The following is a 14712-nucleotide window of genomic DNA, read 5'->3' as shown; positions in this document are numbered from 1 at the left end:
ATCAGTCACCACAGAGGTCCTACCGGCTCAGCTCGTTATCCCAGTGGATAACGTCTATAGATAAGATATATATCTTATCTATAAGATAAGAACTATAGATAAATCTTCAAATTTACGAAGATGGCAAGGAGCTCTGGTACTTGATAGGTTCTATGTACAGTCGTCCCCCTTCACCTGTGGTTTCTCTTTCCAAAGTTTTCAGTCACTCATCATCAACCACAGTCCAGAAGCAGATGATGCTCCTTCTGATCTATCCTCAGAAGGTCCATAGTAACCTCATGCTATGCCACAATGCCTCTGTCATTCACCTCACTCCATCTCATCACGTAGGCATTTCATATTCTCACATCATCATTAGAAGAAGGGTGAGTACACTACAAGATATGTTAAGAGGGAGTGACCACATTCACGTAACTTCTACTGCAATGCATTATTATAATTATTCTATTTTATTATTAGTCAGTATTGTTAATTTCTCACTGTGCTCAATTTATAGATCAAACTTTATCATCTGTATCAACTTTATATATCTAGTAAAAAACATAGGATATATAAGTTCAGTACTATCACCAGTTTCAGACATCTATTGGGGGTCTTGGAACATATTTTCTGTGGATAATGGGGGACTACTATACTTTATCCTATGAGATGAGCTTCAGGGAATTTGTAAATGCTTGATTCAAATTTACTTCTGAAGAGATATATTTTAGCATAGAACACTTACAATAGACACAATACTCCAAAAAAACTTTTCTGCCCTTTTTGTTTAATTGACGAGTGTTATGAGAATGCAAGGCAAGCTTTTAAAGTACTCATTCAATTTATAATAATCCTTTGTGAGTCAACTGAACATTAGAATTTTTTTAAGTAAATACAGAGTAGAGAACCAAACTGAATGTTGACATTCGTAGAGGATTGCAACTGTCACCCATAATCTAGGGTTTCAAATGTTTGTATTAATACACCCCCTCTCTGCTCAGTGATTACATTTTAAAGAAATATTATAGATTTGAGTTTCAAAGAAATGTATATAACTAAAAACCCTTTTATTTCTTTTATATATTAGGAGTACACTTAATATTTCATTAAAAATATGTTTTCTGCTGATAAAGCATATTTTAAAATGACTGTTTTAGTTCAATCCCACGTTTTGTGTATTAGGTCATCAAGACCCAAAGAGAGTGACTAACTTGCCAAGTGTCAGTTACACTGTGAGTAACAGAACTAGGAAGAAAACCCATGACTTCCGGTTTATGAACTCCTCTTGCTTTCTTTCATAATAGTGTGATCTATGACCTCTACTATGGGAATGAAAAACCCACAATTACAAGCCCATGCCTTACTAGCAGTATATCATCCAGTATATGTACACAAAATTTTAAAAATTATGCTAATTAAAATAAATATGGCTTTTCAAGTCCTTCAAAAATACTGGAATTGCTACTATCAAGAAAGTGAAAACACAACCACCAGATTGGGAAGAGGTATTTCCAGATCATATATCTAAACATGAACTTGTATCCAGAACTTATAGGGAACTCTTACAACTCAATAATAAAGAGAAATTAAAAATTTGACTCATTTTTGACTCATTTAAAAAATGAGCAAAGAATCTGAATAAACATTTCTCTAAAACATGCAAATGGCTAAAAAGCACTTGGAAAAAATGCTCAGTCAGTGCTATTAGTAGTCTGGGAAATGCAAATCAAAGTCACAGTGAAATACCACTTTATGCCAACTAGGGTGGCTTGAATCAGAAAGTTCAAAAATAACAAGTATTGATGAGAATGTGGAAAAATCAAAGTGCTTCTCATTGCTAATGGGAATGCAAAATGGTGCAGCTGCTTTGGAAAAGAGTCTGGCAGTTCCTCAATCAAACATAGAGTTATTATAGACCAGCATTTGCACTCGTAGGTAGGTATATACCCAAGAGAAATGAAAATGCATGTTCACACAGAAACTTGTACATGAATATTTATAGCAGCATACTAATATGCTAATAGCCCAAAGTGGAAATGCCCAAATGTCCATCAAGGGACAAATGAGTCCATAGAATGTGGTATATCCATACCAGGGATTATTATGCAGCCATAAAAAAAAAAAAAGGAATGTGGTATGGATACACACTACGATGTGAATAAACCTTGAAAACATGCTAAGTGGAAGAAGCCAGTCACAAAAGGCTACATAGCATATGATTCTCTTCATATGAAAGTACAGACCAGGGAAATCTATAGAAACAGGAAGTAGAGTAGTGGCCACTTAGTGTTGGGATGGGAATGTTGGAGGGGGTGGGTGATAGCCTAAGATATAGGATTTCTCTTTGAGATGATGAAAACATTCTAAAATTGACATGATGATGGTTGTCTATATCTGTGAATATGCTAAAAATCAACTTGTACACTTGAAATGGGTGAATCCTATGATCTGTGAATTATATCTCAAAAAAGCTGTTAAAAAATTCCTCAATTGCCATAATTGCCTCTCATAAGAAAATACATTTTCTCGTCCCTATCTTAGTTATGGAACCCAAGACTCTGTTAATCCTAAATAAAGACCTCTTAGATTCCATTCTCCCTCCCAATGCTTAAATATTGTTATGGTCATAGATTAAATGGTATCTGCAGCATTTGGAAGGTGACATATCACTCTGATATATAATTTCTGTATGCCTCCTTTGGATGCATTTTAAATGTGTTTATTAGAGAAAGGGCGTTTCATTACCTGTACTGCCCTTTCACAGTCAGTGTTTTCAAAAAGTTGAAAGTTTTTCATAAGACACCTAACCTCATTCTTGTTTAGGTTACATATGTAAAATAAATATGTAAAATACTCCCCCTTTGTCATTACAATAATATGACATTTGATGAAAAATAGGAGCTTGCCAAGGTTTTCAGTCTCTCAAAAATGAAAAACTGTTATGTGAAAGTCTGGAATGTAGGGCTCTGGAATTATAGGCCTTTTCTTTTTAGTCAATAAAGCAAACTTAACAACAGATAATCAGATAAGGAAATGGAACCAATGGAAATGGAAGTAGACATTCACTTAACAACCTAGCCTGATAACAATATCCAGTATTGAATCTAAAAATTTCAGCTTCGTGTTATCTGCTTAAAACCACTGCTTTACCATCAATAATGCTGAGAGGCACATGGTTTCTGCTTAAGTCAAATCCAAAATTTAGGATGTCAAAGCATTTATTTAATTTTGGAAAAGCTTAGGGATTTTGTTTTGTTAGTTTAGGGGTGTTTTTACAATTTCTTAAAAAAAGATTTTATTTATTTATTTATTTATTTATTTATTTGACTGATTGATTTATTGAGAGAGAGCACAAGCATAGAAAGAGAATAGGGAGACAAAAAGAGAGAATCTCCCCTAGGATTCCCCTCTGACTATGGAGTCCTATGTGAGTCTCAGTCCCAGGACCCTGAGATCATATCCTGAGCTGAAATCAAGAGTTGGACACTTAACCAACTGAGCTACCCAGGTACCCCTACCTGGTTTTTTTGTTTTGTCTTTTGGGGGGGGGGTTGGGGTGTTTTTTGTTTGTTTGGTTGGTTGGTTGGCAATTCTTTTTTATTGTTTTTGAGGCAATGTGTATGGAAGTGCCAAGCCCATTGTCTGGAAAGAGTATGAATCCACTGAGAATTAATTAGATCTGAGTGTTTTGCCTAACTCTGACTACTAACAAAATCAGGTTCTCCCCGTCTTTATGTTTCCTTATAAAAGAGTTGAGTCAGAGACAACAATGCAGTAAAAATACTGAATGTGAATTATCCTCATGATGAATAATGGGCACGTGGTCAAGAAGGGGTTAATTAAGTGGTAATGCGGTCTTGCCTCTGACACAGACCACTATGTGACATATACCCAATGGTATTAGCCCCCAGATAAGGGGTATTAGCCCCCAGTTTGCTTGTTTGTGAAATAAGAAAATCAGACAAAACCTTATTAACTGAGATTCATTCTACCTCCAAAGTCCTGGGATGACATGCGTTCCCTCTATGCCAATGCTCAGGTCAGTGAGGTTTTCAGTTGGCTCAGGGGTCTCCCGGTCCAGCCTTGCCACTGTGTTGTTTGTCCTGAGTTATGCTTTGTGGTTCCTTATTTTTCTAGTAGCATGCTGTGAAGCTGAAGGCAAAAATAAGTTTAGGGGCACCTGGGTGGCTCAGTGGGTTAAGCCTCTGCCTTCTGCTTGGGTGATGATCTTAGGGTCCTGGGATCAAGCCCCACATCAGGCTCTCTGTTCAGTGGGGAGCCTGCTTCCCCCCCTCTATCTTTGCCTGCCTCTCTGCCTACTTGTGCTCTCTCCCTCTGTCCAATAAATAAATAAAATCTTTAAAAACAAACAAAAAACAAGTTTGAACTATACGGCAGAAGTCACTACTAATATTTCTTCCATGACAGACAATTACCTATGTGGGCATGCTGGGCAGAGAAATGATGTTTCTAAAGGGAGTGCCTTTGTAGCAGTCCTCCCAGTTTGTAACGCGCCTGCCGTCAAATGGCTTGGAAGGAACGTAGAGACCTTGGGGGTCAGTTGGGGTTAAAGCACTAGCTGTCTGAATCTGCTTATGGAACAGCCGGGTAGATGAATGATTAACTCAGTGAGTCAATTGTTTAGTGAGTGGGATCGAGATTGCTGGTGGACATGGGGGCTGGGGTGGAGAGGGTGCCTGCAAAAGGAGAGGAGAAAGTTGAAAACAGACTGGTTTTCAGACCATAACTGGAGAAATACATGTATGTATAAATATGCATAAACGCACACCCATGAGTTGAGTTTGTTTTTATGGTGGTTGTACCTGCATGTTCGTTGTTACCAGATGGAGAATATATATATATTTTTTTGGAGAATATTTTTCTATTTCACAGACACACATGTATGTACAAGTCTGCATACATGTGTTTTAGCAATATGCACATTGAAATCAGCACTCACGAATAGATGGAATCGCAAAACCCCTTAAAAAGTCTTGTATAGGAAGAGAATAAATGCAGGAAGGAGGGGGGTAAAAGCTTACCCCCTTGTTGTTGGTTTGGTGCCCTTTGCTTTCTGGAGCAGCTAAGGCAGGGAGCTCTAAAGGAGCTGCACAGACAAGGGCAGGAAAGTCAACACAAAGTCAGAGGAAGAAGAGAGGGGTTCACACGCCGTGTGGCATTCTCCCTCCTCCCCTCCTACTGTTGTGATTGCACCTGCTGCATGTGACCGGCGGGCACTGAAGGCAGCCGCAGCCACAGCCACGGCGCGCGGTGACGAGGCAGCTGCGGCTGTGCCAGCTCCCGCCCAGCCCTCATTGAGAAAAGGGGAGCCAGAGCCGGAGGAGGGGGGAGGAGAAGCTCCCCGCAGAGCTGCCTTCTCCAGGGATCCGGATCCGAGGAGGCTCCTTGGAATGGGCACTCGGCTGTTCTGACGTGGAGATTCCCTCGGGAGCCCGGGAGTTTGAAGACAGAAGGGAAAAGGGAGAAGCCTGCAGAGAGCATCAAAGGCAGAGGGGTGCTATAAAAGGAACCGGGGAGTCCTTTGAAAAGAACCTATCATGCACTGAAACGCTTTCTGGAGAAGGTGCCATTATTTGCCTTCCCTTTTGCTCAGATGAAAGGAGCCCCAAGGACGGTCCTGAAGTATTCCTCAGGGGCCTTCTTGTCATTGTTCCTTTTTCCCCTTGCATAGGACTGTTCGCTGACCTTTCCAGAGGAATCTCAGGACCCCCAGTTCCAGCTGAGAAGACAGTTCTTAATACAAAAACAACTCCTGCTGTTTGAATGGGGGGTGCAGCTTGCTTGCTGCGGCTCTTTTTGCTGAGACATTTTGGAGTGGCTGCAGAAACTTAAAAACCAAACCAAACACCCAAACCTTCAACCTCTTTGGATTAGGCAAGAGAAAAGGAAATTTTTTTGACCAAACAAGAAGTAAAGGGGAGGTGGTAACTTATCCCTGATCCAGGACCTGGATGATAAAAGCCTTCAAGTTATAGGAATCAGCACTTCCACCCTAACAAATAAACATGAGAAGGAGTGGCTGTGGGGTATCGCGCAGAGGCAGGTTTTAAAAGAAGCCCGAGACTGGTTCCAAACTTCGGGCCTGTATGATGCCTGAAGACCGAACTATTGGGGGACGCCCCTCAGGTGCCTTAGCATCAACTCCTTTCATTCCTAAAACTACATACAGAAGAATCAAACGGTGTTTTAGTTTTCGGAAAGGTAGGTAGATGATCTGTTAATGTCCATTTAAAAAATATACATATATTCGCGAATGCTTTCAGGTCAGTTGATGTTCAGATAAAATGGGAGTTTGAAAACCAAGAGATTAGAACTGTACGAGAGTGATTGATGTCTCTGCTTGCCTGTATTTATTTTTCAAGGTTCATATTGATATGTTTATGACTGAATGGGCCGGGTAGGTGGGGCTTACAGAAGGGTACTCCTATGGGGATCTCCTTGACTGATGGAAAGCCAAGTGAGCTGGCCTGACCCTTCTGAGAGGTGGGGCCAAGGCGACCTTGGGCTGCTGCCAGACCCCAATCAAGCGGCCATGTTGTCACTTCTTGAAATCAGTCCCTCTCAAAACCTTGTTCTCTGATCCCATCACATGGGTTTTGTTCCGGTGCCAGTGGTTGCCTTCCCTCCCCTGCTGAGAAAATTTGAATAATTAGGTTATCTCTAGTGACCTTTTTCAGGAGCCCTTGGGACCACATTCACTAACACTGATTAGAAATAGGAGTCACCTTGACTTTCCAAATATATCAAAAGATGGCATTGGCAGAGGCCAAAGACAAAACTTTGAGGAGCTAGGAGTAGGAAAATCTCACAATTTATAAGCAATAAAAGAAGCTGTGCATTTGAGAATTGATTTCTGTCGGGGGAGTAAAGGGTACAGCATCGGTAAAATAAAATGCTTTTAGAAAACATTACCAAAATATTTTTAAATGTCTTTTTGCTTTAAAATGGGGATAATTAAATGGCATTGATGATTTAATTTGGAACTAGGTAGTTATAATTTAAATGTCATGCATAGTAAGTTAATTAATCAAGAGCAGATATGACTAGCATCTAAGGCTCTTTCTCCCTTTTTTCTTTGCTCTGCCACCTATTAATTAACCCTTTCTAGTTACCAACAAAAAAGAAAAGAAAATAAAGAAAAAAAAACCCTACAGGGGCACCTGGGTGGCTCAGTGGGTTAAGCTGCTGCCTTCGGCTCAGGTCATGGGATTGAGCCCCACATCTGGCTCTCTCCTCAGCAGGGAGCCTGCTTCCCTTCCTCTCTCTCTGCCTGCCTTTCTGCCTACTTGTGATCTCTGTCTGTCAAATAAATAAATAAATAAATAATCTTAAAAAAAAAAAAAAGAAAAAAAACACATATATAAAAGCAACATATATAGGAACTTCTTAAAACTAAACCTTGTTCCTTCTGAGTCTTTACCTTTGAGCAGTTATGATCTGCCTATGATAGTTATCCTATACTATTAGCAAGGAATTCAGTGTTAATTTCTATTCCTCTCTCATCCATAAAGGTAATTAAGTGAGAGATACATGCCTCAGCTTTTATAGATTTCTAGAGATTTTGTGCTTACTGTTAAGATTGCATCATTGACAGAGAAATTAGTAACAATAGAAATTGGAAGAAAAAAAAAAGAAGCGAGGGAGTCCTTGCTTAGAGGACTTGTTTTTTCCGGCCCTTCCAGCCTTCACCAACTAAAGTGAGTTTATCCAAACGTGCAGAGAACGTCTACTTTTCCGGGCTGTTGCTGCTCATTTGTAACATGAGATGTTCTGGGGACATTTAATGTATCTTGGAAGCACAGAGCAAGGTGTTTTTGACCTTTTCCACCCTCTCTCCGTTAGTGGAGCAGAGCATAGCCACAAGAATCCTGCCCACCACTGCTATGCATTGTGCCCTCTTCCCTTTCTCCTTAAATACCGAAGAGGGAAGGCAGTGCCCTCCGAGAGAATCCCGGGGGCAAATGGCTCCCACAGGACTGGGGAACAGCTTCCACCTATCATCTCCTGTGGGTTATTTTTAAACTATTGTCCTGTCCTATGCAGTCTTAGCAATCTGAGGAATGTTCAGCATGCGGGTCAAGGATTAACAGATTTCTAATTTACAAAACTGTATTCTGGTTTCTGTCAGAACCATAAGGGAGAGGAGAAGCAGGAAGCTTGGAGCTGTTTTAAGTCTCCTTCCCCTTTCGCCAGAGTGGGCGGCACAGCAGGCTCAGCCTCTCATTCCCGGACAGCTGGGACCACAGTTGTGCAGCGAGGCTCTGGGAGAGAAGCAGCTTCCCTATGCGAAGGGCTCATCACTCCGGCGCGAAAGGTTCTGACTCACTGGGCTGTTTACATCTTTATTTAAGGTCCTGCACTGAAAAGAATGGACTTTTCTTTCAATCCCGGCTCCCCAAACCATGCTATCTTAAGAAGAGAGTGTTCTTTTGTGCTTTGTTTAATGTCCTGGGTACTCAAGTAGTTCAAGAAGTGCACCCGTTTCTGCGTTAGTTCCTGCATTTCTCAATCAAGCCTGTTGGAGAGCATCAGCTTAAGTCATTGCAATGAAAGCAAAAGGGAGAGCGCATGATTCATGGAAAAGCACCGTGAGAAAGAGCGGTGATGCGTCCTCTTTTCCTGACCCACATTTAAAACATCTTTTTTACTGTTCCCGAGGGTAGACCCACGGAAGAGGAGACTTGCAGCTTTAGAAATGGCCTCAGAATGAAGTGTGGAGTTGAGTTAAAGTCTCCTGAGGCCTGGTGGTCGTGGAACCTGCAGGCTGGGCAGGCCCTAACTGACTTCTCAGGGTTGTTTTCCTTCCAGACCCTTTGGTCCTTTACTGTCCTTTTCATCTCCCCATTTCTTCGTTTGGATCACTGAAAATGGTTTCCCGGTGATTTGAAAAATCTAAGAACTGAGAAACCTTTCTTAGGCAGGAAGCTGGGGATGGCAGGGCTTAGACTTGTGTTCTGGAGAGAGAATGAGTCCAGTCAGTGTATTTTGACCCTCTTGATTTTGAAACTATATATGTAATTCTTTTTACCTCTGTAAGACTAATATCTAATATGGAAAGCATAACCAAACTTTTGATTACCTTCAGGCTCATACTACCTTGGTTCCTGAATGTTAGTGTTTATTTCTAGTCACAGTAGGCTCTCTCACTGATTTAAGGTTGTTAATGCTCACAGGACACACTGAGGTAAAATTTTCAGCTGTAACTGTATATTGTTTTGTTAGGTTTTTTTGTTTGTTTTCCTGAGGTGCTTTCCTCTTAGAGATAAGCCATCATTAATTCTCTAGAGCTTTTCTCTACATTCTAACCAGATAGTAGCCACGCACTTTTGCTTCTTCCTTTATAGACTCTATTTCAATTTCTTTCACCTTAGTTCTCTATGCCTTTATTGCTTCATGCACACAACTTACTTTTTTTTGGAGGATTTTATTTATTTGTCACAGAGAGAGAGGGAGGACAAGCAGAGGGAGCAGGAGAGGGAGAAGCAGGCTTCCTGCTGAGCGGGGCTCTATCCCAGAACCCTGGGATCATGACCTGAGCCAAAGGCAGACGTTTAACCGACTGAGCCACCAGGGACCCTGCACACCACTTATTTTAACCTAGGAAGAAGCTCTTCAAGACAGCATCCATCCTCACCTGTTTCCACCCTAATGTTCTTCATAAATTCCCATGACACACAAGCCATTTGAAAAGCACCGACCAATTGGTGTTCCTGAAAGAGTTTTCTCAAGCATCCCACAGCTCGAATATATTTATGAGTCCCTACTGCTCCCGAGAGGAAGTCCCAACAGTTTCATGTAATTAGCAAGTCTTTCTAACCAAGTCCATCTATTCGCTGGAGAATAAACTCCCAGGTCTCCAGACTGTCCCACTTTTTCTTCCCTAAACACATGGGAACACACTCCTATGCCACCTGTTTGCTTTTTTTCCCTACGCTATGACACCCTTTCTGCTCTGTTCATACTTTATGCTTCCTTCTAGGCATTGGTGACTCTCATTTTTCAGCAAGCCTTCTCTTCACCCAAGCCTTCTGTGTAGTTCTTATATTTCTTTTATGTTCCTACCCAGCCATCTTATCTTCATAGCCATTTTAAAGTGCTTTATATACATTTGTAGTAAAAGATGAAGAGATAGATAGATAGATATTTACTTCTTCCCAGAGTGAAGTATGGCAATAGGTCTAGTCAATCAAGAATTCAAGGTTTATTGCAAACTGATGAAATACAGTATTATTATGTACCTTTTCCTACTGATCCATAGGTGGTAATGAGTTCAACTAGGTTACCTTTGTCATGGTTCTGACATGGTTGAATAAAACTAACATTTTCTTTAAAGTTTATTGTATGTTGTGAATGGTGTAATCATATTTGTCATTTGTGTATGTTGTAATTCATATTTGAAGTAGATTTGTCTAGTAGAATGTTACTATTCAAATTAATTTAATTTTTTTGAAGTTTATTTGTTTATTTATTTATTTATTTATTTGACAGATGGAGGTCACAAGGAAGCAGAGAGGCAGTAAAAGTGGGGGGGGGTGGCAGTTAGCAGGCTCCCTGCTGAGCAGAGATCCCCATGTGGGGCTCAATCCCAGGACACTGGGATCATGACCCGAGCGGAAGACAAAGGCTTTAACCCATTGAGCCACCCAGGCTCCTCTCAAATTAATATAATTTTAAATGGTGCTATAAATGAGTAGCTCATTAATTCATAATATCAGAATTTTATGGAGCACCTACCAAGTGGCTCTGGAGATGAGTAGGCAAATGAAACAAGTTGCCTTGAATCTGTGTGTTCACACACTCCTTGAGGATAAACAGACATAAGCAATTACTCTGTGGTAAGCAGTACAACAAAGTGTATAGGAAGACTGAGGAGCCCATGAACAGAAGACCGACTATGGGCTTATCTGGAAAGGCAGTGATTCATCTGAACTGTGTAAAATCAGATTTAATCATTTAGATAGAAATTAGATTTAGACATTTTCTCCTGTATTATCCTAAGAGTGCTCAGCAAACCTGTGAAAAGAAAAATATGTCTGAATTGAACTAATATAACATAGTGGAAAAGGAAGACTTTAAGAGTTGTATAGACCTGTGTTTGTATCTCAGATCTGCCACTTCCTAAATGGGTGACTCCAGATCACCTAGCATCTTTGTAGAAGGGAGACCTTCTTGCAGAATACTTGGAGTCTCAAATAAGAAAATACATGCAAATCGCATGGCTTGGTATCTAGAAATAAATGATGTCTGCTGGTCTGAGATCCAGGCTGCTGTGCTGGCATTATTACACCTCTGAGTTCTGCCAAGCCTTTCTTTTTCTCCCTCCTTCTCCACTCTGACTACAAAAAGAATCAAGACTCTTCCAAACATTCACTGGCTTTTATAGATTTGGAGCTCCTTGGATTAAAAGATTTCTATCCATATAAGATTTTTTGGTTGCTTAGAAAGTATTGGTGACAGACTTAAGTAAACTTTGGCTCTTTGTTTCTTAGTTCTGTACTAAATTGGATGTCTTTTATTTTGATTTGTCTATTTATCATGGGTGAATGTTCATTTTTAATTAAAAATTATTATAATCCTGGTGATATCAAGATTGATTCTGCTAACAGGATTGCAGTAAGCAGAAGGATAAGTAAAATCAAGTTCTCTATATAGCCTAGTATGTGATCTATAGGAGGAAAAGGAAAGGAACTCTGAGAAATCATGACAGCAGAGAATTTGGGTAATGGAGGAAAAGTTGCTTAATTTCTGGCTTTTCATCAAGCATACCACAGACTTTTTTGCTCTTAAATTTTTGTAGAAATCAGTGTCACAGCCTGAAAATTATTGATGAGTGTCATTTTACATTGGAGTTATTCCACTTATTTCCACAACTGAGGAAGTGAGAAGTGTTTTGTTTTAATGCACACATTAATCCCACAAATGTTTATGGAGCACACAATCCTTACCCACTCTGGCAGTAAGTTCCAGGGACATAAGCAAGAGAGTTTGTCCATCTGTCTTGGTGCATTCGGGCTGCTGGAACAAAATGCCATCCACTATGTAGCTTATACACAACAGAAATTTATTTCTTAAAGTTCTGGGGGCTGGAAGTCTGAGATCAGGCTGGTATGGCTAGGTTCTGGTGAAAGCTCTTTTCTGGGTTGCAGACTATCAATTTCCTGTATTCTCAAGCGACAGAATGGGAAGACGCTAGAGAGGTCTCTACAGCCCTTTTCTAAGGCACTCATCCTATTCAGGAGGGCTCCACCCTCATGAGGTATCCGCCTCCCGAAGGCCCCACCCTGATACCATCATCTCAGGCAGTAGGTTTTCAACCCAGGAATTTGGAGGGGACAAGGACCCTCAGACCATAGAACTATGGTAGAATGCGGTCTGAGCTGTGGAAACCTTCTAATCTGGCACCTGGCCAGTTCAGTCCTTGTGTCTGTGGCAACTTGGGAAATTTTCCTACCCCTCTCTGACATTTAATGGTTAGACACATGGTCTACAGCTGTGATCCAACATTATTTATAATGTAAAGTAATTATTTTACTGTAGTGATTCTAAAAGTACAATCCTCTTTTGAGTGGTTAGAGAGAGCAGTCCAGTATAGAGAGTTATCTAAATAAATAATTACAAAACAATGCTAAGAAGCCAAAGCAGAAACATAGCAAGCTTTGGGTCTGGAGTGATGAGGGAATGTTAGTCAAGACTTCACAGAGGAGATGATATGAGTTGAATCTTGCAGAGTAAGTTTGCCTAGGCTGACTCATGATGGCAAAACCCTCCTTCTAGAAGGAAGCCTGAAGATACGCTAGGACATGTTGCACTTAAGGGACAACTAGTAGTCCAGTACAGATGGAGAGCATGTTGTTTGTGAGCAAATAGTAGAAACAGGGTGGATATGGCGCAGGACCTGGCACACAGAGGGCACCATCTAAACGTTTCTTGATTGAATGGTTGATAAAGAGGCAGAGATCAGATTGTGGAGATTTTGTATTGCATAAAAAAGAGTTTGGTTGGCCAGTGGGCCCCACTGGAAGAAAGAAAGTGAAGGAATGTCATGATCCAACTTAAACATTGTGAAGATCATTATGGCAGCACTTTCCTGAGGTAGATACTCTGCTCTTGAAAAAAAATCACTTAAGATGATGTTAGGATCTAGCCTAACGTAGTGACAGTGAGTTTGGAAGGGACCCAGGTGATGACTAAGTGAGGCTTGTGAAGGAAGGAGGAATCTGGGTTGACTCTCAGATAGCACTTCAAATGTTCAGGAGGATAACTGGAACTGATAACCAAAACACTTGCAGGAAGTAGGACAGGTTTTAAAGAAAGGGGGACTTTGGGGCGCCTTGGTGGCTCAGTGGGTTAAAAGCCTCTGCCTTCGGCTCAGGTCATGATCTCGGGATCCTGGGATTGAGCCCGGCATTGGGCTCTCTGCTCAGCAGGGAGCCTGCTTCTCCCTCTCCCTCTCTGCCTACTTGTGATCTTTCTTTGTTAAATAAATAAATAAAATCTTAAAAAAAAAAAAAGGTGACTTCATTTTAGAAATTCTGAGTTTGAGAAAGTTTTGAGACATCCATGTTGAGGGGTCTAATGGGCACTTAGAAATCCAATGTCAAGGATCATAAGAGTGGCCCAAATTGAGATACAGGTCTGGGAATTACTGACATACAGTGAGATTAAATGTAAGTCAAGCAAAGAAATTGTGTCAAGTAGCATAAAAATAGGGCTGAGGACAGAACCCAGAGGACCAACAAATTTATGAGAAGAATGTAGTAAGTAGTACAGTCAAGAAGGAGAATGATAGAGAGTATTCTGGAAGGCAGGAACTATGTAATACATGAGAAGTGTCAAGAAGAAGCGTGACATTGACAGTTTCAGGGCATGAGGCATGACATAATACAAAAAGTAAATTTGACTTTCAGTGATTTGGCAACTAGGAAGTTGCCAATGACTATAGAAAAAGTTCGTTTAGTAGAATGACAGTGTCGGAGTCCAAATTGGCAAAAGGCCAGAAAGTGATGACCTGGAGCCAGAGTTACACTTAACTGGGAACCAAGGAGCAAAAAGAGTAAATAATTGCAAGGCAGAGAAAATCCAGGAAGGTTTGGCTTTGTGTTTGTTTATTCATATTAAAGATCGGTGGAATATGAATACATTTATCTGATCACACTCAGTTAACTTCACAGGCTGCCTCTAGCTATTGAGGGTATAAATCACACGTAAAGCAGGAACCTCACAAATCCTGAAGGAAATTTAGATCTCTTTCTCTCCAGTTGGAATAGCCTCCCACAGGTATAATAAAATCACCTGAGTAATTTACCTTCTCAGCCCTGTGAAAAGTCACCTCCTTGGTGATGTTTTATGACACCATCAATGTATTTCCAAGGGAAGCACACGTGATGTACTTTGGTCACCTAGAAATTCCAAGGATGGCGTTGTCAGGTGGTATGAAACCTCCCTGGGAATTTAAGTGGACATAGCTAGAACCATTTGCATGACTCACATCACAGAGTGTATTCTTGTTAATCATCTACTAGTCAATGTGTCCTTTTCCTCATGCTGCTAGTTGGGGATAGGCTCATGAAATTCATGCTTTCTTGTTAATCTTAAAATTTGAAGTTTCACTGCTTCTTCAATGAAAATGCTAAACAAAACAGCTTTAAATTTCTCCCTGAACTTCCATGCAAACAAAACAAACAAACAAACAAAAAAACAAGCTCATATAGG

At 40.5% G+C, this 14712-nt stretch overlaps 1 protein-coding gene across 9 annotated transcripts in view; it reads left to right on the top strand.

Moving 5' to 3' along the window:
• ARHGAP24 (Rho GTPase activating protein 24) overlaps positions 1 to 14712 on the top strand; it is a 519150-nt gene that overhangs the window by 435539 nt on the left and 68899 nt on the right. Inside the window, exon 1 of one of the 9 annotated variants that reach the window (XM_082726644.1) lies at positions 5216 to 6201. The exons of the other annotated variants lie outside the window; for them this stretch is intronic. Coding sequence (XP_082582770.1) covers positions 6087 to 6201 — 115 coding nt within the window. The 5' untranslated portion in view covers positions 5216 to 6086. Of the gene's footprint in view, positions 1 to 5215; positions 6202 to 14712 lie in introns of those variants that run through there. 9 annotated transcript variants of the gene reach the window in all.

The sequence above is a fragment of the Mustela nivalis genome (genome assembly GCF_964662115.1).
Source record: "Mustela nivalis genome assembly, chromosome: 4".
NCBI lineage: Eukaryota > Metazoa > Chordata > Mammalia > Carnivora > Mustelidae > Mustela > Mustela nivalis.
The sequence above is the reverse complement of the archived record's forward strand: the minus strand, read 5'-3'. Positions and strand labels throughout refer to the sequence as shown.